Source organism: Hyperolius riggenbachi, chromosome 2, assembly GCF_040937935.1.
Source record: "Hyperolius riggenbachi isolate aHypRig1 chromosome 2, aHypRig1.pri, whole genome shotgun sequence".
Lineage (NCBI taxonomy): Eukaryota > Metazoa > Chordata > Amphibia > Anura > Hyperoliidae > Hyperolius > Hyperolius riggenbachi.
This window is the reverse complement of record NC_090647.1, coordinates 433,482,967-433,508,726: the sequence shown is the minus strand read 5'-3', so window position 1 is coordinate 433,508,726 and position 25,760 is coordinate 433,482,967. Positions and strand designations below refer to the sequence as shown.

Below are 25,760 nucleotides of genomic sequence, written 5' to 3'. Positions count from 1 at the left end.
CAGATGCCAGCTTGAGGATATGCTGGCATCCACCTGGTCTGAACTCTGAACTCAAATTGAAACCCAGAACTCTGTTTTCCCACAAAAAGGACATCTTTCCAGGAACTAAGTATTTTTCTCCCTTCTTTTATTTTTTATACTGGCTATTACTGTTTTAATAATTGTTGATTTTAATAATTGTCTGTATATATTAATTATTTATATTGCGTGAATAAACGACTTTCTCCAAGTCATTCACTGTCTGCTACCCTGCTTATCAGCACACACAGAACTGATCCCGGGTCTCTGAAGATACGCTACTGTTTGTTTGTTGTTGGCTAGACAGAATATCGTGTGTTTAACCGTTTTATTCGCAGGATTAGTCAGTTAATGGGCTCCACGGTCCCATGGTAACCGCGGTGGTGGCAGTTTACTCTGAACCAGTAGGTGACGTTGTAATTACCCGTGTCTCACAGGCTCCCTTCTGAGTTGTCTGCGGCTAATTCTTAACGGTTCCTGCGCATTGACTGCGACCAGAGTTCGCACGATCTGTGCGCTGGCACCGTTTAGAAGGCTAAGTGCGGTCAGCCACTAGGGCTAGTGTGACAGCCCCCCTCTATACAGAAGGTGTTCCTAATCTCAGCTCATTAGCTGCATACAATGAAGACACCTGGAAGCCTGATAGGGAGATAGATAGATGGATAGTGATGCTCAAATCCAGATCCGGGAGACACCCGGATAGTTGCTATCCAGATATCTCCCAGTAATCCTGTGCAGGATGGGCGGGGGGGGGGGTCAATCTTACCTGTCTGACATCATCTTCGTCCGTCCCTGGCGCCTCCCACTATGTGGTCCACGCGCATCATGTGACTACAAACACTTCCTCCTTCAACCTGGAAGGAGGAAGTGTTTGTAGTTACATGACTGCCGTGTAGACCACATCATGGGAGGTGCCAGGGATGGACGAAGAAGACGTCAGACAGGTAAGATTGACCCCCCCCCGCCCACCCCGCACAGGTTTATTGGGAGATATCTGGATAGCAACTATACGGGTGTCTCCCGTATCCGGATTTGAGCATCACTGTAGATAGATAGATAGATAGATAGATAGATAGATAGATAGATAGATAGATATCTGTCCTTCTGAACTTTCAGATGAAGAGATGCTGAATATGCTTGATTTAGGGTAGATTGAATAGATTTCATCCCAGGTTTGCTGGCCCTGCATAAACATTAAATTAGTCTTTGGGGATACAGTGTATCATTAGTTTCCTAACAGGCTATTTAGAAACACAATATGAATTACAATTGCATGCAATGACCCATGTAAACCATACAGAAATCACTTTCTGCAGCTTAATTTTGCCTAGCTAATGACATTTACTTTTTGATTTATTGTTGTAAGTTATTGCTTATGTCCATATCTGCCGTTCTGTCATTAGCTAGCCCTTAAAAGTAAATATGTAGACATATAATTTTATTATTACCATGTGTACTCGAATAGGAAACAAGATTTTGTGGTATAAAATGGCCTTTTGTTACAGGCATATAGATTGCAGTGGCACATCCCCCCCTTCCCCCCACCTACACATACACACACCCTTTTCACCATCTGCTGTCTGTAGCACTATTTATGGTAACATGCTGCATAATAAATATGCAGCACTCTGCAATATTAACAGCTTTTACTTTCAAAGAATTCTATAACATGCCCTCTGCCCACATGTCCTTCCTGATTTCCACACATTGTCTAAACCTTTGCCATACACATGCAACTATTCTAATATTTCTTATAGGCTTCACCCCTCCTATTTTGCTCTTTTCAGTGCTTCATTCATTACTTTCTATATATCTTGAAGTCTTCAAGTGTACCCTCAAAGCACCACTTCAAAAGAGCATGTCACATGTGCTGTGTACATATTTGCTTTCTCCTAAGACAGACAAAGAATCTACTGCCTGCTCTACTCCAATAGTGTCAACCTCCGATATTATTTTCTGTCCTTGGTGTAATGGTTCTACGTATGTGTGTACCAGCATTGTTTATCACATTTAAGATTGTATGTATTTATATAAGTGAACTGCTGGATTTTCCTGTTGTGTAGTTATAATCCATGAAGGATTGCTACCCACTGTTTTCTACATTGCACCCTGCACAGTGCTAAAGAACATGCTGGTAAAAATATACGGTGTCAGATATAATCAAAGATGTCAAATGCAAACCATCCATAAATAAGAGAATGGTACACAAATAAACACAGCTTTTGCTCTTCTCCATAATGTGATTTTTGAAGAAGCCATGGGCTGATCTGATCATTAGCGCTGCATTTCATCTTTACCATAAAACCGCACAGCCAGGTGCCTTGTAACTGTGGCTAGCTGTGTTTGAAGGTGTTGGTTTGGTATTTTCACATCAGTCTATTACAGCATATTAGCAGATGAACCATGTGATAGACACTGCATGCAGTGTCCAAGAACTGTTATCTATCACTGTGGTTGAGGAATGCCTGTTGAGTCACTAATCCATTTAAGAGATTTTACTGGAATGCATAGGGGGAGGAGGGCAGTGCATGAACAGTTGTGCAGATGTACAATGCTAGGAAGACACATTAGGTAACAGGTGAAAAACTCTGTCCAAATGAATTGGCAGTTAGGTTCAGGGAAAAGTTAAGGGTATAAGTAGCAGTTAAGACAAAGCTAAATTTAAGGAGGTGGAAAACATTCTGAAAGCTCATTTTAATTAACCCCATGATACACAGTGATTACAGAAGAAGAAAAGACACATTTCAACAGCCATTCAAATCAGATTATTAGGAACTATCAACATCCAAATTCAGTTTAAATAAAGCTTATGAGTTCAATTTGTTTCAGATATCCTCATGTGCTTTTTTAATGATAGATGAAGTTACACATTAAATATGTTTACTCATTTATTAGCAAGTAATCATATTTTGGATTCACTGCTCTCAATTTTTGATTCATTATTTGTTATATTAGTTTCCACTGAATTGTATTATTCTAAATCCTTTATAATGAATTGATGCACAAAAGGGGTTGTTATAGTTTATTAGTATTCCAGATTATATTATGTTTCTTAAAATGCTGCCACATCATGCTGTCAAAACTTAAATAATTTGAGTATTTAGCAATAGGATGTAGGTGTAGTGGTATAAACACAAGTATCTCTCAAGCATCTGTAATGGAGGGTGAAATGATCCAAACCAAGAGATGAAAAGACTTGGGCTCATCTGCAGGGAACATATTTCTGCTGTAAATTCTGAATAGGCTGCTGAATGAATAGAGCAGTTAAACAGTTAAAAGGGTGCCAGCTATTGTATCAGGCACCCTTTTCAACAGGATGTTGGGGATTAAGGTTAGGAACAGTCAGGTTAAGTTTAGGTACTCATGGAGGGTTAGTAACCCACCGGGGGGAAGTAAGGTTAGGCACCTACTGGGGGAGGATAAGATTATGCACCCACCAGGGGGATTAGGTTAGGCAACACCAAGGGGGATCAAGGTTAGCCACCACCATGGAGGGGGTCTGAGGAAGAGAAGACAGAGGTTAGGTCATCGTAAAATGTCTGTAAATATTACCAATATTTTACTTGAATGCAGTAGTACAATAATATTGGTACATTTACTGATATTCCTCTACCGGCTATTTCCTGCACCATTCTCAACTGACATCTTTATCAAATGTATGCTGAATAAATTCATGCATGCTACTCACTAGAACTCCAGAGAGTGGAAGAGAGTCTGGCACTATAGTTTAATTATCAGCAAAGTGACACAAAAACACCAAGGTGAAGCATAACGTTGCATATGAGTGACAGGCTTGACTAACATCAAGAGAGCATGTGATCACAAAAGTGTCCAAAAAGGCTGTACCTGGGTGACAGTGGGAGGCAGCGGGTGTGGGTGCCAACAGGTGCACGGCCTCACAACCATTTCGCATGGCAGACGCCAAGCTTCTTCTGAGGTATGTGCAACAAGTGTAGGAACAGCAGCGGGGTTTTGAATGCGCGTGTACACGCGCTTCCGGTCCGCTGTGAAGACCTGCCTACATGGGATAACTGGTCTGCCTAGGATCCAAAACAGGAAGTGGTTGATGAGACGCATGGCCATTTGCAAAAGGTCACATGCACGCGTCATCCATGACTTCGCTGCACACTGGCCTATGGCTGTGCGTCTAAGGTCAAGTGCTATAGCGTCCACAGCGTGCATGACAATGAAGTGGTGGTTGTCATGGTAAACTGGATAGCCCCGCCCCAATGTTAATCGGCTGTGAGGTGACCCAGCGCACCACATAAAGCAGCACTCCAGAAGTAAAATATGGAGGAATTCTCACATATTGGGCCTGATTCACAAAGCGGTGATAACTCAGTTATCATGCCTAAAAGACTTTAGGCGTGATAACCTTTGCACTGCTGAGTTAGCACCGTTTTGTTCTCTTTATCGCGCGCAAAGTCCCGCGCGCAAAGTTTTGCGCGCACAATCGCGCAACTCCGCGCACAGCGCCCATAGGGTTTAATGGGCGCATTGCGCGCACTACACCGTGCGTGCGCAAAAATTTGCGCGCAGGAATTTCACACGAGTTTCATTTTATCACGCCTAAACTGAGTTTAGGCGTGATAAAGGGCTTTTCACAGGCGTGCAAACACTTTGCACCGCTTTGTGAATCAGGCCCATAGAGCTTATTAGCTATTTAAATGACCTGCAACTGAAAAATTAGCATCGATCCAAGACAACATCAAAGCATGGAAATTGCATAAATACCTTCATGACAAAGAGGAATACAAATTCAGAACAATATTTTCTTGGGTGCAGATTCCTGGTTCTAAACCAAGAGGCAAACCGAACACACCTAGGAAGCCCAGAGGATATTGGACTACTGACTCAGAGTCTAGTGGAGAGGACACTCCAAAATCACGTCCAAGGAGGAATCCAAAGAAACCAAGCCCCCCCAACCCCAGTGATGTCCCTTTAGGCGGTGTGTCAGGTGGGGGAGAGGGAGAGAAAAGAGACCAAAGAGTCACTTGGGAGGACAAACCGAGAGGGAAAGGCAAGAAAAGGAAAGTAGCAAAGAAATGAACAGCGCTACTTAAAAACAGATGAATGCTTACCTGCAAAAGAGTGCAAGCCCCACTTATGGGATAAAATACACACTGAGCATACACATGACCTGTCTACCACTTGGAGGATGTTAGTTTCCTCTAACAGCTTGCATGACCTGTCTACCACTTGGAGGATGTTACACATGACCTGTCTACCACTTGGAGGATGTTAGTTTCCTCTAACAGCTTGCATGCAAGCTGTTAGAGGAAACTAACATCCTCCAAGTGGTAGACAGGTCATGTGTATGCTCAGTGTGTATTTTATCCCATAAGTGGGGCTTGCACTCTTTTGCAGGTAAGCATTCATCTGTTTTTAAGTAGCGCTGTTCATTTCTTTGCTATGTTTTGATTTATTTCTGGTCAGCTGCTCCCACTTAACAGTTTTGCCTTTGGTGTATATGCAGAGCCTCTGTTTGGGTTCAAGGTGCGTTTGTAGTTTCTGGGGGGGCTCAGCGCATCTCTGAGCTGAGGCCATTCAGAGGCGGCCTGGTGATGCGCTGATCCCACTTTTTTGCGCAAGAAAAGGAAAGTAACCTACCAGTAGAAATGCTTTCTAATATAAAACCAAGCCTCGTGAACTTAACCACAGTGGAGCTACCATAGGGAGTAGAGAGCGTTCTTAATAAAGGATTACATTTTTTTTTGCCCCAACAATTCAACTACTCACAATCCAAAGTTGATCTATACAAAGGAGTTAGAAAATTTAACATACAACATCATTTTGGAAAAATGAAAGTAGAAGAGACCATGTCCCTAACAGGCTCTCAAAAAGTTGAACAATCCTCTGTGGGCACTTTGGGTTTCAGCCCAGAAGGGTCATGAAATGAAAAGCAACTTGGAGAGATCACATCCCTGGATGAACTTTTGGTGGAATCAGCCCTGGTTGATGAACCAGCGTTTGACGGCACCAAATTTAAGCCATGCAGGTCTACTATGACTTTCCCCACTCAAGCAGGCTCTTGCATCCATCTAATTGAAAAACAAGTGGACAGTGAAATCAAAGCTCTAATTTACCCCATAGAGACCCCAAAATATCTCCCACTGAGAGTATAGCTTTGTAATGGTTGAAGAATCGTCCTGATCTCACCATTCGCAAAGCAGACAAAGGGGGATCCGTTGTGGTTCTCTCAACTGAAAAATACAAAGCAGAGGCTTTGAGACAATTGTCAGATATTACAACGAACAGACCTCTCAAAGGGGACCCCACGGTCAGCTACCATTCTGCCCTGAGGTCACGCCTTAGAAGAGGGGTAGACAAAAGGTTTTTTAACATCTACTTTGGCTAATAACCTTCTGCCTTTTTTTCCAGTGAAACCTGTATGGTATTGCTTGCCTAAGATCCATAAATCCATGACGACCCCTCGGGCTGACCCATTGTGTCGGGCTTGGGGTCGGTCATGGAGAGACTCTTCAGGTACCTGAACCACATCCTCCAGCCATTATTGTCACCTATCCCATCACACCTTGGTGACACCATCGATGTTTTGGAGGGCCTTGGGTCCTCTTTGTGGTGTAGGGGAGACCTGTTGGTGACCATTGACGTCACCAGCCTCTACAGTAGGATTCCACACCATGATGGTGTTGGTGCTGTGAGGATGTTTTTGTATAGAGACAAAAAAAAGATGTCTATTACAATGCCTGTGTGTGAGAATGTTTGGAGTTTGTCCTCATTCACAACGCCTTCCTATTCGGGGACACTTGGTACCAGCAGGTCTCGGGCACCGCAATGGGGACCCCGGTTGCTTGTACTTATGCAAATCTCTTTCTAGGCACATGGGAAGAGCTTTATATCCATTCCGCCGACAATCCTTACCATTTGGCCCTGAGGATGTGGTTCAGGTATGTGGATGACGTCCTGGCCTTTTGGTCAGGAGACGTCCCACTACTGTGATGCTTCTTGGAATATCTTAATCAGAACAATGTTAATATGCATTTCACCATGGAATGGTCAGCAGAGAACATCTGTTTTCTTGACCTAGAACTAGCCATCACACAAGAGGGAATTAGTACTAGAGGCTATCACAAGCCCACTGCCTCAAATACTATTTTGCATTGTAAGAAATATCACCCCAAACATGTTGCAGAATCCCTCCCTTTTGCCAGTTCCTACGCTTGTGCAGGAACAACACCCAATTAGAAGACTTCCTTAACCAGGCAGAGGAGCTGAAACAAAGGCTCCTCGCCCGAGGCTATAACGAAAACAGCCTAGACTTAGCTATCAAAAAAGCTACTGACAAAGATAGGCTAGAGTTGATCAAAAGGAAGAATCTAAGTAAATCCACCAAGGGACCAGGAGTCTTCTCATTCGATTTCTCCCCCATGGCCAAACAGATCAAATGGGCCTTCAGTAAGAACTGGTCCCTCTTGCTTGAGGATCCAGTTTTGAAAAGCACTCTACCACCACAACCATTAATTGCCTTTAAAAGAGCACCAACTATTGGTTATATCTTGGTACACAGTGATTTTCGGGAACATCCACAGCGCATTTGGCTGAGTGAATTCGCTTCCACAGGGAATCATCGATGTAAAACCTGTCATCTGATGAGAACTGGCAAGTCCTTCCGGCTAGGTCAGGTTCAATGCAATGTCCCCTTTTTTGCCATATGCAGAACCAAATATGTGGTGTATGCATTGTGGTGCCCATGCCAACGCTTTTATGATGGCAATACCACCAGAATGGTTAAATAATGCATTTTGGAGCACATGCGGTTGCTTCCTAAGAATAAAGGTTGTCCAAGGATTGTTGAACATATGTGTAGCCCACCTGAGCAATCCTGATCTTCTTTCTTTTGCATGTATTGCAACACTCCTCGTAGGGGTGGACACAGGAAAAAAATACTACTCAGACAAGAAGCGCATTGGATCTTACGTACTAATGCTATGGAGGCTCTAGATCTTAATGACTATGTGGATCTTGCTTGCTTCTTGGATCCCTGATGTACTCACTCTTGAGCCACCTCTTGTTGCCCATTGGATCCTACCATGGCATTTTTAAATTCAATTTTATGCTCCCTGTCTACTTAAGTATGTAGTGGGGGCTTTTAAGCTTTATACCCTGCAAGGAGCCTTTTTCTCCCCTAGGGAATATTTTGCTATAATATAATTAATAAAATTGTTAATATTACTGAAAACTTGTTTTGTGTTGATGTGCCATGCTGGGACCTAATTGTGCCTCCGCATCGTGGTGCCTACCTTAAAGTGGATCCGAGATGAACTTTTACACATTGCATAATTGTGTTCCTTTCCTATTGTTTATAGGGCATTCCTCAAGCCAAATACGTTTTTGTTTTTGTTTTAATACTCTAATTCCCTATAAACTAACCAAGCCACGCCCACAGGTTTTCAGAGAGCCAAGACTCTCTCAGACAGTAGCAAGGGCTCATGGGAACTCAGTCTGGGCAGGAGGAGGGGGAGGTATTACTAGCCAGAGATTTCAGAGGCAGAGGGGAGGAGGGAGAAGGAGGGGGATTAGGTTTTTTTGCTCAAGATGCAAATAAGCCTGCCTCTGTGTAATGTTTACAAACAACATGTCTGCTGTCATTGTATCACAGGAAGGAATGATCATATTCTATTAAAGCTGTTTGCAGCTAGATTTGCTGTGTAAACTATCTAAACTTTACATATGATATATAGACAAGTTACTTGTTATAGTTAGTTTTTCATCTTGGATCCGCTTTAAGCATGGATCTTTATCCTACTCTCCTTCCCTCTCACTTTTCTATGTGTACCACACACTGTGAGAATTCCTCCATATTTTACTTCTGGAGCGCTGCTTTATGTGGTGCGCTGGGTCGCCACGCAGCCGATTAACATTGGGGGCTGGGCTCCCCAGTTTACCATGGCAACCACCACTTCAGTCTCATGCACGCTGTGGGTGCTATATCGCTTGAATCCGGGTATAGCAGGACCTTAGACGCGCAGCCATAGGCCAGTGTGCAGCAACGTCATGGATGACACGCACACGTTACCTTTTGCAAATGGTTGTGCGTCTCATCAACCAGTTCCGGTTTTGGATCCTAGACAGACCAGTTATCCCATGGAGGCGGGTCTTCACAGCGGACCGGAAGCACGTGTACACACACATTCAAAACCCCGCTGCTGTTCCCACACTTGTTGCACATACCTCAGAAGAAGCTTGGCGTCTGCCATGCAAAATGGTCGTTAGGCCGTGCACCTGTTGGCACCCACACCCGCTGTCTCCCACTGTCACCCAGGTACAGCCTTTTTGGACACTTTTGTGATCACATGCTCTCTTGATGTTAGTCAAGCCTGTCACTCATATGCAACTTTATTCTTCACCTTGGTGTTTTTGTGTCACTTTGCTGCAAATTAAACTATGGTGCCAGACTCTCTTCCACTCTGTGGATTTTTTGGATAGACTTTGCTGTTTGGTCTAGAGCACATAGTTTAACTGGGTGTGCATTATATGCCAGCATTGTACAGCATTGCCCGCGTGCCTGCCAGCTCTCCCATACACTTTATTAAAGTGTATGGGAGAGCTGGCAGGCACTTATGCTACTCACTAGTAAGGTCCCCCACAGTAGATTGTCATCACAGATTATACTGCTCCAGTGCAGACATCTTGTCATTGTTACCCAGGGACAGGTGTCATCCAATGACTTCTCTTACATTGTGAAGAGATAAATATTAGGGAATGACTCAATACACACAGAATACAAAGTCCCAATAAAATGTTTGTAAACAGTGTAACATGTAAATATGTATATCATGTGACTGATAAGGGCATTAAACAGTTGTCAAACTTATTGATCCATTGCGTCTTCACAGTAAACGTTTATAATACGTAATGCATGTTTATTCGAATTATTTTTCCAGCAAAATCGTAAGATGTAGACTTTTCCATGTGTACATAAAATTTCACTAAAAGTAAGTGACATGTTTTGTACTTACCTATGCCCTTGAGAGAGGCAAATTATTCTTTATCAGTGCCAACAGCTTGCTTCCCTTCCTGTAGCTCTCTGTGCACACCTCAATAATATGCCCACCTTTTCATGAACCCAGGCAGGCTAAAGTGCCACATATGTGACAGATCACCTACACGGCCTCTAACAGGGAGTTAGTGAACATATGTCATAATCCCCTCACTCCTCTGCACACTTGGCTAGGAAAAAAAAAGCAAAGGCCCTTTTCATGAGTAGGCATAGCAAAGACCTTCCAGTGGGAAAATACAGGTCACAGATATGCTTTATAAAGGAAAAAAACCTGCTAAATCATTATGGGCTTGATTCATTAAGCTGTACTGCTAAAGCAGTGCACCTTAATGTGAAGGAGCGGTCACTATGCATGCCGTACTTAGCAGTGCTAGCTGCTATGTAAGGAGCGTGCCTTCCTTAGATAGGAGCGTGCCTCCTACACCTAGTTACTATGTTTAGGAGGCACACTCCTATCTAAGGAAGGCACACTCCTTACATAGCAGCAAGCATTGCTATGTAAGGCATGTAGGGTGGCCACTCCTTCACATTAAGGTGCGCTGCTTTAGCAGTGCAGCTTGATAAATCAAGCCCTAAAAAATTTATTTAAAACCCTTTCAGTACCAGCCATTTCTGGCCCTTTAATAGATACATCTGCGAAAAATAAATTTCTTTTAAGTCCCACGCCATAGTTCTGCTCCAAGCCTCAACTCTTCCCTTTAGAAAATTGCAACCCCCGACTGAGATCGTCTATGCATGCATGAGTAGTCTGCATGCTTCTCGTAATCATGCTCCTGCTTCAAGAGTGCGCTTGCGCAGTTCGATACTCTCTGAACTGTGCAATGGGAGCAATATCACGAGTGGCGTGCAGTGCTCCCACACATGCCACACATGCACAGAAGATCCCAACCCGGCCATGGTTCATGACCTTCCCTGGGGGAGAGTGGAGGCCTGGCTTGGAGCTGAAGTACCGCGTGGGACCTAACAGACCTCTAGGGGCTGGAAGAAGTCCCAGGTGAGTTAAACTTTTTTTTCCCAGATGTATCCTTTTAGGAACACAGACTTTTTGCTGGATTTCATGCTATGATCGCTGTGATTTGCTCACAGTGATCACAGGGTCCAGAGCCAATAAAATTAGCTCCTGACCAGCGTACGGCTCTCAGCTGTCATTTGGAAAAATGGTCTGAACTCTTTGAAATTGAGCCTTTTTTTTTCTGTCTACAATGTATCCCCTATGTTTATTATCAATAACTATTATCCTTTGAGCAAAACTCAACCTTAAAGACTCTCATGCTCATTGTTATCGACCCTAATGTTCATAAGCTATGAACCATGAGAGATTTTATGGCAGTAAAGATTATTGCACAGAATGGACTAATTATTGTGCCCATAAATAATCTCAGTGTCTCAGCAGGTGTAAAACACTTGCATATTATTGCTTCATTCTGTGTATCATTTACCACAACAGGCTTGATCTATATGTGTTTAGATCATCTAAATTATTCATTGGGTGAGTGTAAAACACTCTTGTTTACATGTGCTAATGGATAAGTCATGTTGTATTCCAGAAAACCAATTGATGTTAAGGTAAGTTAACATAATGAGTGTAAAACCATGTCCGTCACCATCAAGGAATTGCTGGTGAAATCAATGAAAAGAATATACCATCTGCTAACATTGATCATTTCACATCATTGGCAACTACAAACCATTGATGGATTAATGAGCTAATCACTAGGTCATTTGTTCATAGAAATAGCTTTTGCCTTTCTTTTATACCCAAATAATTGGCACACTGAACAGAAGTATTCTTTTGAATTTTCAGACGGAATTTAACAACTGGGTTGTACAAACAATGTTTGTTTCTTTTATTAAACACTTTGATATTGTTTTCCTGGAAAAAATGACCCTATTTCTATTTTCACTCAAAAAAGAGCTACATTTTGGGATCTTGCTCATGCTAGCATTTCATTCAACATTATTGCGTCTTTGTATAAACCTTTTAATGGTTTGTACATAGATGCAAGTTTGTTGACAAGCAGGCTACAGCAGGGTCTATGGTTTTTATATGTTTTACATTTCTTGTGAAAATCTTTAAAGAGTACCTACAGTAAAAACGACAGAGCTTGTCGTTTTTAAACTGAGGTACTCTGTAAGGGAAAAATAGAAAATGAACATATTATCACACATAAAATACCTTGATTTACCATAGGGAGCTATGAGGTGGATTCATGCCATGCCTGCAGCAGTGTATTATAACATAAGTAAGGATCATACGGCAATGCACTCCAATGGACCAAAAAGGACAGCTTCTCCATTGTGTATCTGGTTCTGTTGTAATATCGTGAGTAGAGCTGTGTGCTACCAGGTAAAGATCATGCTGCAAATGAATGGCAGTGAGTTACCATGTATGTTTTTTGATTAATTTTAAAATCAGTTGTGATGTGGCACAAGCACACTGCAATTAATTCCATGCAAACTTACCCTAAGCCCAATGGAAGTGAACTGGACCCCATATAACTGGGCAGATAATTGTAAAGAATACTGACATTTTTTGTAATCACATTTTGTTATTACGCAGTGATGTACAATTAGATTTTCTGAATTCCTGAATTCCTCGCCCTATTTGCATCATTCCATGCGTACATTGCATTGCACCACCGCCGCCAACAAATTTAAAATTTCTACATCACCCATTGACTTCCATGAATTCCACCACCACTGTGTCACCATGGAAGTAACACGATCATGCGCTGTTGAATTTATGGTGGGTCAGAAACTTCTGCAGTCAGTGTACTGGGCCCCATACACATTCTTTGCTGTTGCATTACCCTGCAGGCAGAAAGGGCAACGCAAGGCAAAGAAAGTGGCCAAACATAAAAGGGGTCTCAAACATCTCATGCAAATGTTAAAGATAACTAGGGGGTAGATGGGTTGTGTTTTTTTTTTTGTAAGCACATCAAAAAGCCCTTACCTATCTATATACTATTCAATTACAAAGGAGTATTTCAGCATCTAGAAGTGTCCTCATCTAGTCATTTTTCTTTATTTTTTTTCCCTCTGAAATTAATACTGCACATGTATATCTTACACATTCAAAATATTTTTCCTTAAATACTCAGGCATCTACATGTAGACTTCTACACTATACGAATGTACAAAGAGGGGACAGAACGTTAGATTTAATGATTCCATCATTTGTCTTTTTTTCTGACTTTACATACTTGGTTACAGCAAATGCAATTGCATTACAAAATACGGCACAAGGGTGGTAACAATCAGAACTTGTATTATTTATGGCACAGGGGGAAACACTTTGCATATCCTTTAGAAAAAAAATGAAAGTTATTTTAGCGAAAGAAAAATTACAGTTTATTGCAATTTAAAACTACTGTAGAAAAAACAGACAAGGAGATGTTTGACCCGTAATCACTGGCATGTAGCTTGAGATTTCATAGCCGAGCTCATGTCTGTAAGAAATGATTTAAGATCAAATGACCAAAGAAGTGCAGAAGTAAGATTTACTCCCTCAGAGTGTGAACTTTGCTTCCCATTTTAAAGATTCAGTATAACAAATGCACAGTATTTAGCTTCTTGAAGAAAACAAGTAAAAATATCATGCACTTTGGAATTACCCAAACAAATATGCACAGTTAAAATGTCTTTAAAAAATTCCCATAACATGTGGAGCCATCATTAGCAGAATAGACAAACTGCAACGATGTAGCGGGAAAGGCATCTCAGATAAGAAAGACAAACTTGAGGCATCAGATTGTGACCTTTTTCTAAACAAGCACTGCTTGTAATTGCCAGAGGCCACCGGATGTCATTATTGAAACCATTGGAACAATAGCGATTCTGCAATTGAAGAGATATGTCACACAATTATCATGAGCATGCCATAAAGTGTTTATGCCCAGGCATTTGCTAACAATCTCAGCTATGCACACTTCGAAAGAATGAATGAAACTGCATGCCAATCAGAGAACACACTAAAATAAGTGTGTGGAGTAACCTCACCATTAACATCAAGTCACTTTATTAATTACTCTTATTATAGAGAGCATGCACTAAAATATCCCTAAAAAAATTAAGTGTTCACATCAGTGTTTCCTAAAATGGTCTGTATAAATATAACAGCTTTAAAATTATTACTAAACAGACATGCTGCTTGGAGTGGGAGCATATGTAAGGGGCAACCCATTAAGGATCTTCCTTTGTCCCCCCCCCCCAAAAAAAAATGGGTACAACAATCTGTTAGAATAGATAACTGTATAAAAGACCAGTGATCTAGGGAACGCCAGTACATACTTCACATTTCTGCAAAACAATTACTAATTCTGCTGGAAAAAGTGTAAAGTGTATGTGCAGCTTAAGTAATGGAATTCTCAAGTAGGACTAAATGATAACACATGTAAAAAATGACTATGCATGTAAGCGCTATGCATTTTAACACACAGAGTGGCACACACAATAAATAGGAGGCAATGCTACTTCTGTTTGACACTGTGATGTATGCCCTGAGAAAGGGATACTGTGTTTGACCCCCAAAACAATTTTTGGTGTATGAATCAATAGCTTGTCTCTAAATTGAAGTGCTGCTTTATCAATAACCATAGTCAAAATGCAGTGGAAATGGGTGTCTTCAGCTCAATTTTTGTTTTGGTCTAAGCTACTTTTAAGATAAATGATTATGATGAGGCAACATTTCTGTCCATCATGTATTTGTGTGCAAACCGATATAGCATAATCATCTGCCTTTTTTGACCTTGTAGAATCTGACATTTGACTTGCATATATCAATTTGTGTACCATGTTTACTGTACTAAGAAAGTAAGGTAACTACAAATATTTGTTTCCAAGAGTACCTGAGTAACATGAAACAACACAACACAGTAGTTTCTAAAGCGTTAAACTAATCATGGATGCAATTTTTATTTGTATTCTTGCATAAACAGTTTCCAAGGACAACCATTTACAAAAAATCTGAACTTGGGCAAATATTATGTAAAATAATGTCTTAGAGGTTATATTTACTGCTTTATTTGTTTGCTAGCCTATATCAATAATTCATCAGTTATGTTGGAAAATGGCATACATAAGCATTAAAATGACAAGTATTCACTATTCCAACTTTCAGATTCTGTAACGATGGACATTCTACTTGTACGTTGTTATAGTTAAGACATATCTTACCAAGTCCTCCAGGCATTTCACTTAACTAGCATATTCAGGTGTTAAGGATCTTTGAGTCTAAATTAGTCATACATCGATTAGTCATCCATACAAAAACAAAGAACAAGAATAAAGAACTACTAATGACATTTACAAATGTGCTTTTTTTAACAGTTCACATTGTATTTCAGATACTTTTTTTCAGATACTTATGACTCACAGATTTTTTGTTGTTGTTGTTGTTGTTTGGCATTGCAGGATGTGAGCTGTTTATGAAAAAGAAAAACAAACTCACTGTAACACATCTAATAATGTTGGTATCATGTGCATAATAAATAGTGGAAGCAGCATCCAGAGTCTGTATATAATGGAGTGGTATTGCTAGCCCACCATCTTGTAAATTGGAGTGAGTGTTAATTGCATCCAAAAAGATGGTTAGCAAGAGATGCCATGTTGACCATGAATCAGGCTTGGGCATTCCTGGGAGCACAGAAAGAGTTAGCCTTCAGTGTTTACATATTATCACAACACCCTCTGTAAACCATGGCACAGCTTACAGTCCTCATTCACATTTACTGATACCTTGCTGATAACGGCTTATTAGACAGGCTGATATCTCTAAACACATAGAGCGAATTTCTTAGCAAACATGTGCAAGAGTTTGGGTCCACTGTAAAACAAATAACGCACCTGGCTCAGATGGTATATGTAATGAGTATTATAAGAAATGTGATGGTATCTTAGTGCCTTATCTTTCTTAAATGTTTAATAATGCAGCTCAACAATTATTGCTACCTGCTATCAGAAGACTCCGAATGCTGCATGCTTTCATTTCTATAGTGCTTACAGCAAACCTGAAGTGAAAAAAGGCATGATATAAGGATTTTTATGAGTAGTACAGATAATGAATTGAACATTAGTAGCAAAGAAAGGAGTATCATATTTTTTATTTTAAGTTATATAGCTTGTTTTATAACATTGCATCACTCTGTCACAGTTGCAGTATGTATATATATCTATATCTATCTATATCTATCTATCTATCTATATCTATCTATCTATCTATCTATCTATCTATCTGTGTATATATATATATATATATATATATATATATATATATATATATATATATATATATATATATATATAAATATATATATATATATATATATTTGTAGGGATTATACATTCATCTTTTTTTCTAGTTGTATCTGGTTCCACCCCTCATAGGTGGACTCAATAGGATCAGCATTGTTCACCTCAGCAGCAATTTTGTATTATGTTTTGCATACTTATTATGTCATATCATTATCATACAAGGTAATGCATTCATTCTATTGTTGTCTAGTCCTTTAAAACTTTAGAACTTAGATGCAGTTGATACTGAAAAGAGGATTTAAAAAGCGAAAGGTCTACTAATGGAAAAGATTTCATATTGCCCAGACCAGGATTTTCCAGCAAATTCAGCTGTAAGCAGAAGACAAGATGCTGAAAAACATCTCTAAGAACCCCAAAATTTGACTTCCAGGTAGTTTTCACCACTAGTTATGGCAAAGGGGTTAAATCTACCATTAAAAAATGGAACAATCTAGATATACACATAAGGTTTAGCAGGAGGAAACCTGGTTTTCATAAAGATAGAAATGAGAAATCTCCTGAAGATCCTAATATTAAATATATCAGGGGTATGCTAGGAAGTCCCTTTGTACATATTTAACAGAGTGGGTGTAGCTATATGGACACAAACATATCTAGAAGAAGAGAAGCCTATTGCATATATTCTGCTCAGCTCTTTTGCCAGTCCATTAGAGAAAATAAGTTTTGACATAAGAGGGAGGCTTTAGTAGCCCCACATGGCAGAGAAAGCTATACAAAGTAATCCACAAGATTGTAAGCTCACAAGAGCAGAGCCCTCCACCTACTGGTTTCCTTTTCTGTCATACTTTCTCAAATGAACAATGAACATGTACCAGCATTAATGATGTTTCAATCTACAAATCAAATGTAAGACTTTGTACTTGTGTTATCTGGATGTCCTATATGCTCAGTGTGGAGAAATACTCATGTACCTATGCCCCCCACTGTTCTGTACTATGTAACATACCATAGAATATGTTGGTGCTATATAGGGATGCTTGTTCGGGTTCTGCAGAAATACAATTTCCGCATTTCCAATCGGAAATTGCATTTCCGCATCGGAATGCGGAAATCGGTAATACAAGTAGAATAGGTGGATTTCCATGGAAATTGTGGACATTTTAGCGGAAATTTCCGTCGACTTTAACATCAATTTTCTCAAAAACTACAAGGTCTTTTTGAAAATCCACCACTGCAGTCGGTGGATTTTGACTGTAATGTAAAATGCAGAAAATCAGCATTATCTGATATGCAGTAATTTTAAGCCAATCAGAAGACTCAGAATAAATAAGCCAATCAGAGAATGCAGAAATTTCCACCTAAATCCCCATTCTCTGATTGGTTTATTCATTCTGAGTCTTCTGATTGTCCTAACAATTACTGCTTATCAGTAATGTGGATTTTCTGCATTTTACATTATAGTCAAAATCTGCCGACTTTAGCAGTTAATAGCAAAGCCCCTATAGGTTCTAGAAACACCAAAATGTCAGGGTATGTTAAACAGAAGTGTGGGAACAATAATACAAAAAATAAAATAAAAAAGACCTTGTAGTTTTTGAGAAAATCGATGTTAAAGCCGGCTGAAATTTCCGCTATTTCCTCGGAAATCCGCATCGGAATGCGGAAATCGGTAGTGGACATCGCAATCAGTAGCAGTAATCGGCAATGGGGGAAAGCGGATTTTCCGCGGAATCGGAATTTGGCATTTCCGACCATCCCTAGTGCTATGTAAATAATAATAATAAAATACATAGGGCTTGATTCACTAAACCATGATAACTCATAAGACGGGCATGCTAGCGTTTTTGTGCGCATTTTCTCATGCAATTGTGAATTTTTTAACACAATTGTTGGCTATTGCCATTGTGCGTGAAAATTCACGATTGCATGCTAAATGTTGTGATTGAGCACAAAGATGTGAAACCATGCGCTAAAACGCTGGCGCACCCGTGCTATTATTTATCACAGTTTAGTGAATCAAGCCCATAGTGTGGTATATATGTATATATATATATATATATATATATATTATATATATATATATATATATATATACAGTAAATATATATATATATATATATATATATATATATATATATACACATATATATATGTGTGTTTGAATATTATTTTTAATATACAAAGCATTCTGTACTTTATCTTGCAGCATGCTATGGATTATAATTTTCTTGTATGTTTTTTGTTTTCATTTTTTTCAGCTCCACTAACAGACAAGCCACCAAAGTTACTGCAGCCTTTAGAAAACAAATTAACAATCCAGGAAGCTCAAATTGGTAAGTAATTATATGTTTGCTTTCATATTTAGATAAATAATAATAATATATTTGTAGAGATCATACATGATGCTGATATGTTTAATTGCTTTTATTCAGTTCCTTACAGAAAATGTTTTATCATCAAGATTGTGTTCTGTAAAATAAAACACAATTAGATAAACACCTTACCTGCAGCTTGAGCTACTTCTCTCTGTTTTTCATTATATGAAAAAGTACAAGAGATGTCTCTCCTACTTGAAAAATGGTACAAATTACAATAGAAAAATGTTTTAATGGGATTTTCTAAATGAAAACTCATAAATGATAAATGGGTGAAATTTCAAAGGAAAAGAACAAAACCAATGGAGCACTTGGACATTCTTTGTTTAAATGAACTTTGCTTTCAGAAAAATCTTTGACAAATGGCCATACTTTTTTTCCTTTCGTTTACATACGTATCTCACACTGAAGAAATTATTTTTAATGATGTAATTAGTAATGGTTATATCCCAACACTTGTTCTGTGTCTCGGTTTTAATATGAAGCAATTAAACATCTTCCCATAATGATACCTGATCAGGAAAGATATAGGGAACAATATTTAAAAAGGACAAAGACATCACTCAGTGGGGTTGACTCATTAATATTAATTTAGAAAATGGTAGGCCTGGAACCCACTAGCAGCACTTTTCTAAGCCTTTCGTAAGTGCTAGTGATTTGAAAAGCTCTTGCTAATGTAATGCTATGGGTGTGATCTCACTTAAAGGATGTGAAAAATCCCCTCGTAGCATTACATTAGCAAGAGCTATTCAAATCTCAAGCACTTACGAAAGGCTTAGAAAAGGGCTACTAGTGGATCCCAGGCCTTAGGGCTGGTTCACACTGCAAGAGCTTTTTCTAAGTGCTTATGGTTTTAAAAGCTCTTGCCGATGTAATGCTATGTGTGTGTTCTCACCTGAGCAATGCAATTTTATAAAAATCACCCATAGCATTGCATTAGCAAGAGCTTTCACATTATTAGCACCAAAAAGCTCTTGCAGTGTGAACCTTACACCTCTCATTATGTGAAGTGGCCTCTTTAGTCTGCCAGCTCTTATATCACTAAGCATAAGCTACCGTATTTAAGATGCTGAATAAGCAGAGTAGCTAGCACATCAAATTTTTCATGCAGTTAAGAAAACATGGGCATGGGGTGCCCATCAGAGGTATACTAGCTTTGATCCTCCAAAACAGACATTGATAAGAAGTAGTAGTGCACAACCTAGTAAGCATGTAGTTCTTTCCCAGCTGTACTTAATGTTAAGCGTATCCTTGGGGTTCTTCCAAGGGACCCCCATGTTGACTGAAAAGTTTTGAGTGTAATCCCACTTATACAGAGCACTATCGAGAAAAAATGTAAAGATGTTTATTTGTTCCCAAGCAAAATGCACTGTAATTAACCTTTTTACTATGTTGCTTTTACTTACAGTAGGCAGTAAAAATCACAGATCTCTTACAGGCTTTTGACTAATTCATCTCCTTATCAGGGATGGTCGTAGTCAGCCAACTTCGCTACGCTGGAACTATGCGTAGTTTTAAGTAATTACGCTTCGCCAAACTACGGCTTCGAAATCAAATATTCGGTTCGTATGGATTTCGTAGACTACGCGTTAAAATACGCAATTACGCATAGTGTATGCGGATGCTTATGCCCGTGTGCAGAAAATTTTACGCATTAATTCCTATTTAATTGCTTATACCGGGAACTCTTCTATGCGTACATTACCCTTTCCAATGCGTAAATTTGTAAGCATACAATCGCATGCGGAAAATTAACCGCGAGTAACACATTCGTAGCTCACTACGCAATACACATGTTAACTACGCACAGTGGGCGTAAGCTACGCGTAGCGGTACTTCGCTATGCGTAAATTCGTAAGCATAGTTTTGAAACTTCATCTACGAACTACGATGCGTAGATGCGAACTACGATGCGTAAATTCGCACTGGCGTACTTTCTGCTTATCCCTTCTCCTTATGGAGGATTCTCAGCTTTTTTTTATTTTCAACAAGCACTTATTGAATGGTAGTTGCTCAGTCCAACTTTCAAAATAGTTTTCAGGTAAATAAGGTAAATATCTTTTATAAAGAATAAAATAAATAGTAAAAATACCTCCTGAGAAAATAAACTGATCTAAAATGTGTCAGAACATGTCAGATTTTTAACTACCTACTTCAAGTAACCATGACATGGTAAAAAAAAAAGTACTTTATAGTGCATTTTACTCTGGGCGAATGCACCTTTTATATGTGTTTGTACTCATGTATTTTAACCTTTACAGTTTTAGTGATGGTAGCTTTTTATGTTCCAGAGTTAGTATAGAGAATGGCAGTGTTGTGAGCAAATGCATGGTTTTAAAGTTGGGGTTTATAATTGAGTTATTGAATGACTTACAATACAAATGTATTCTTCAAGCTACTGTCCATGTGATGGTGCCTTAACTATTTTTTGAATAGCTTTGTGTTGCCAGCTTCTTATACTGCATCTTCCTTTTATGTAAAGAGTGCCTATTCATACAACCTTAATGTGTACCAGAATAGTAGTTTTTTTTGTCTTGTATCTCCAGCTCATTTCATGACTGGTTTGTTAGTTTCCACTTTAGGAGGTATTCATAAGTCTCAGAAATCTTTATGATTGATTGTAGCTGACAGATACAACTGCGAATGTAGAGAACAGTAGGAGCAGAAGATTACTGCATAGAAATAAAATATTTACTAGGTTAAAAGTGATTGTTGTGTATTTCTGCTTTTACTCAAGATAAGCTTAGGACAATAGCATGTTTAACTTTGGCTGCTGGGAAAATGTTAAGATAATTAACTGCCCTATCTCCTTACATTTTCAGTTTCATATTAACAAAAAGTTTTTTGTTATTATGTTTTTGTTGTTTTGATTTTCAATTTATTTGTGGCTCAGTTTTGAATGTTAAATTGGTCATACTTGCTTTTTAACTGCAATTACACAACTTACTAAAAGCTTAAATTAACCATTTAGGTTTCAATAAGTGTAAATTAATTTCTGTGCCACAGACTACTGAGTAGTATGTATAACAAATAAATAAAATATCTAAAAAAAATTCTTCAGAGACTACAAAAGAATGTTACTTATCTTTCTGCCCTATTCCCAGAACGAAAGGAGGTGTATTTCCTCTTGCTTACCCGCTCCAAGTGTCTTTACCCTGGCGGTATGCAATGTGCGGCTGCGCAGCCGCGGAAGGGTTTTTTTCGCCATTTTTTTTTAGCATGTAGCTAGCCTAGCGCTAGCTACATGCTTCCCCCCTCCCCGCGCGTCCGCCCGTCCCCTCCGATCGCCGCCGGCGCCGCTTGCCCATAAGGAAATCCCGTTCTGATCGGGATTTCCTTGAGGGCTTCCCCCGTCGCCATGGCGATGAATGGAGTGACGTCACGACGTCACAGACGTCGTGACGTCACAGGGAGTCCCGGTCCACCCCATAGTGCAGCCTGGTGGCGATTGGCCAGGCTGCGCAAGGGGTATGTGGGGGGGGGGGCCTGTTTCCGTGGTGGGTAGCGGCGCATCGGCGGCGGCGATCAGAGCAAACACGCAGCTAGCAAAGTGCTAGCTGCGTGTTTGAAAAAAAAATTATGTAAATCGGCCCAGCAGGGCCTGAGCGGCACCCTCCGGCGGCTTACCCCGTGTCACACACGGGGTTACCGCCAAGGAGGTTAAGGGTCACATGACTCTGCAATCTGGTTGAACAGCTATGAAGCTAAAACATATATGGGATGCTAATATACCCTTTACCCATCTCATCAAATAGTTAAAAATATAAACAAAACATAAAACCACAACCCCCCCCAATTGTCAATTTTCTTCATTAACTACTCTACGACCGATCCACGCCAATGGACATGGCCGCGCCGGCAGCCCCAGGACTGCCTAATGCCAATTGGCGTCAGTTCCTGGTGCTAGCTACTGAAGGAAATCGCGCACAGGCTGCACGTGCATCTCCTTCTCGGGGGTGGAGCTCCGCCCCACCTTCAGTCTCCGAGCGGCAATCGCCACTTGGGAGACTGTTAGACGGCGTAATTGCCGTCTTTTTACATGTACAGCGCAGAGATCGGCAGCAGCGCTGTACTGGGGACAGCCATGTGACATGGCTGTCCCCTCCATAGGCTGGGCAGTGATCGGCTGTCATAGGCTGAAACCTATGACAGCTGATCACCCTGATTGGCTGGCGGGGGGAGGGAGCTGGGGAAACCAAATAAAAAAAGGCAATTTTTATAAAAAAATAAATAAAATAAATATTTATATAAAAAAATAAACAGCTTTGGAGCGATCAGACCCCACCAACAGAGAGCTCTGTTCGTGGGGGAAAAGGGGGGAGGAATCACTCATGTGCTGTGTTGTGAGGCCCTGCAGCTTGGCCTTAAAGCTTCAGTGGCCAATTAGAGAAAAAATAGCCTGGTCTTTAGGGGGGTTTAACACTGTGGTCCTCAAGTGGTTAAACATATACTTACTAATACTTACATTTTAATTAATGATCCCACGCCAATATCCATGGGAATGTTCCAAGGCCAATATCCTCTTGGCCTTATCCTATAGGTAGAAGCAAAAGAAATCGGCACTAGCTGCATCCAGACTACCTCAGTGGTTTGCCTCCGGACAGAACAAACAGTCCAATACTTGTAAAAAGTCTGGGCACCAGATAACTTGCAAATGCTGACACCACTTTATTTCATCCCACAGACAAGCATACAAAGCAAGTCTATACCGGCCTGACAGCCGTTAAGTAGCGCTTGCAAAATGGCTGTCAGGCCCCTACACACTTGCTTTGTCTGTCTGGTGGTTGCTACTGTTCTTGGCCTTCATTGAAGATCTCCTTCAAACAATGCCACACATGTCACTCCCCACTCAGCGGATCATTCAGAAACAGCCTTATCAGTCTGCAGATAGACTGTACACACGCACTACTGTCGGGAGAACGACCGCCCAGCGAGAAGGTCTGATGGACCCATCTTTCTCTTTAGTAGTGTGTGTGTACGCACCTTAATGCTTGGCACCCACAACTTAAAAGATACTGACTATAAAAAGATAGTCAGTGAGTCTCTGATCACATGCCCTATGGTGATCAGTAATTAACTTGACTAGGTAAATATGGTAATTTTGTAAGCCAAATTAGCCCTCTGATTTTCATGTGGATGCCACAGAAAGGTTTTTAAACCTTTAGCAACCAGTTTATTTAAATGCTTGCAAGTACTCCAGGCCAATTTATTTTAGGCCATTGTTTCTTCTTTATTAGATATACTGGCTTCTAATTAGTACTGCTGTAATGTGTATTTATGGCCACGTGTCACTAGGGGGCATTGTGAGACAATAATAAAGGAGCAAGCAGAGATCAAAGCATTCCAAGATAATTACAGCATGACAAGTTCTGCCAATTGAGGTCAAAAGCAGTGCACTTATCTCAAACGAGATAACTCTATTGAAGCTGCTAATGGGTTATATAGAAAGTTACTGGTAATTCTTTTTCTGCCCATCTTTCCCACAATAGCAGTTCCTATAGATATAAATATTGGATTACTTATGCAGCACATGTAGTTACATTACCACCAATATGTTTTTTCTTATATTCATCTTTAACTGTGTTTTTGTATATGTGATTGCCTTATTTGTAAATGTTACTATTATTACTTTGTTGTTTTTTGTTTTGTTCTGTTTTGTTTTTGTTTTTTTTGATTGGCACAATCTGTAAAGACTGAATGAACCATGTAATGGTCTCAAACAGCTTTGAAATATTCAGTCACTTTCAAAGACTGTTATAAATTTCAAGTCTTAAGTGGATTAGACAGAGAGATCAACCTGTTAGTTTTTCTCAACTCTTAAAACCTCCTTGGAGACTGGAAACACCGGCTTCTTCTTAAAAGCATTCTCAGTAAACCACAGTGTTTGTTTAATGTTACCAACAAGATGTCGCTGGCAAATAGAAAAGTCAAAATGTCACTGCTGCCCAGTACATTATATACAGGTTATCTTTAGTGATTATATTCTCCTCTAACATTGATCATTGAGTTTCATGTTATAAACATGAGACTGTGCCAGCAGGATGTTCTGTTTCTATCACATTTCAGATGGTTACAGTCCTGAATAGTTTGTTCACAAATTTTTCTAGCCGTCAAGAAATGATGCAGTATTGCAAACAAAGAAAACAAACTGTTAGTAACTTAGTAGGCAGAATTGAGACACTTTGAGGGATTCATTCATTAAGGCTGTATTCACAGTGGGACATTGCGGTTTAATGCGATGTTAAAGTCGCAATGCATCTGCGTTTAGCTGCGTTTAGCGGTAATGCACTGCAAGCAGTGAGTTACCATAACGCAACATTTTTTAATGCGATGTTAAAGAGGAACTGTCGCCTTTAGACCCCCTCGGGTCATAACCTCATGAGGTTCTTTACCCAACTGAACTGATTTGCCCAATTTACGTTCTATGCTTTATGTTTAATGTTTCAGATTTAGGTTTCAGATATATGTTTTAGTTATCTGCAAGTTCCAAGAGATACATGGCAGTATCTTATAGTCGTATAGTTGCATGGCAGATGGTTACAGTAAAAATTTTGCAATTCTGGAGTCAATAAGCTTTATGATTAGTAGAGCAGTCATACATAGGACATACTGTAAAATCTAATGTATGATGTTTTCTTATTATAACCAATGGCCTCCACTCCATGTTATCACTTTGAATGTAACTGTAACACTTATTCATTACTGTAATTGCATTTCAAACGTCAATAAAAACATATTGAAAGAAAAAAAGAGGAACTGTCGCAAAAATCTTAAAACTTAAAACACATACAAATAAGAAGTACATTTCTTCCAGAGAAAAAAGAGCCATAAATTACTTTTCTCCTATGTTGCTGTCACTTACAGTAAGTACTAGAAATTTAGGTTAGTCCATCTCTTCATGGGGGATTCTCAGTCTGGCCTTTATTTTTTATAAAGACATAGCTGGTGCAATTGCCCAAGATGAGTAGTGCTGACTGCTTACTAAGGATTCTTTGTCAAACCATTACTATTATACTCAGTATATGGGGTTATTACGTTTTCCATCTCTTTAACCATTTCAGCCACCCAGGCTGCTCTGCTGTGGTGCCGCG

At 39.8% G+C, this 25,760-nt stretch overlaps 1 protein-coding gene across 6 annotated transcripts in view; it reads left to right on the top strand.

Moving 5' to 3' along the window:
• IL1RAPL1 (interleukin 1 receptor accessory protein like 1) overlaps positions 1-25,760 on the top strand; it is a 1,893,014-nt gene that overhangs the window by 1,490,287 nt on the left and 376,967 nt on the right. For all 6 annotated transcript variants that reach the window (XM_068265642.1, XM_068265641.1, XM_068265643.1 and 3 more), the window contains one exon: positions 18,553-18,627. In XM_068265642.1, coding sequence (XP_068121743.1) covers positions 18,553-18,627 — 75 coding nt within the window. The remainder of the gene's footprint in view (positions 1-18,552; positions 18,628-25,760) is intronic.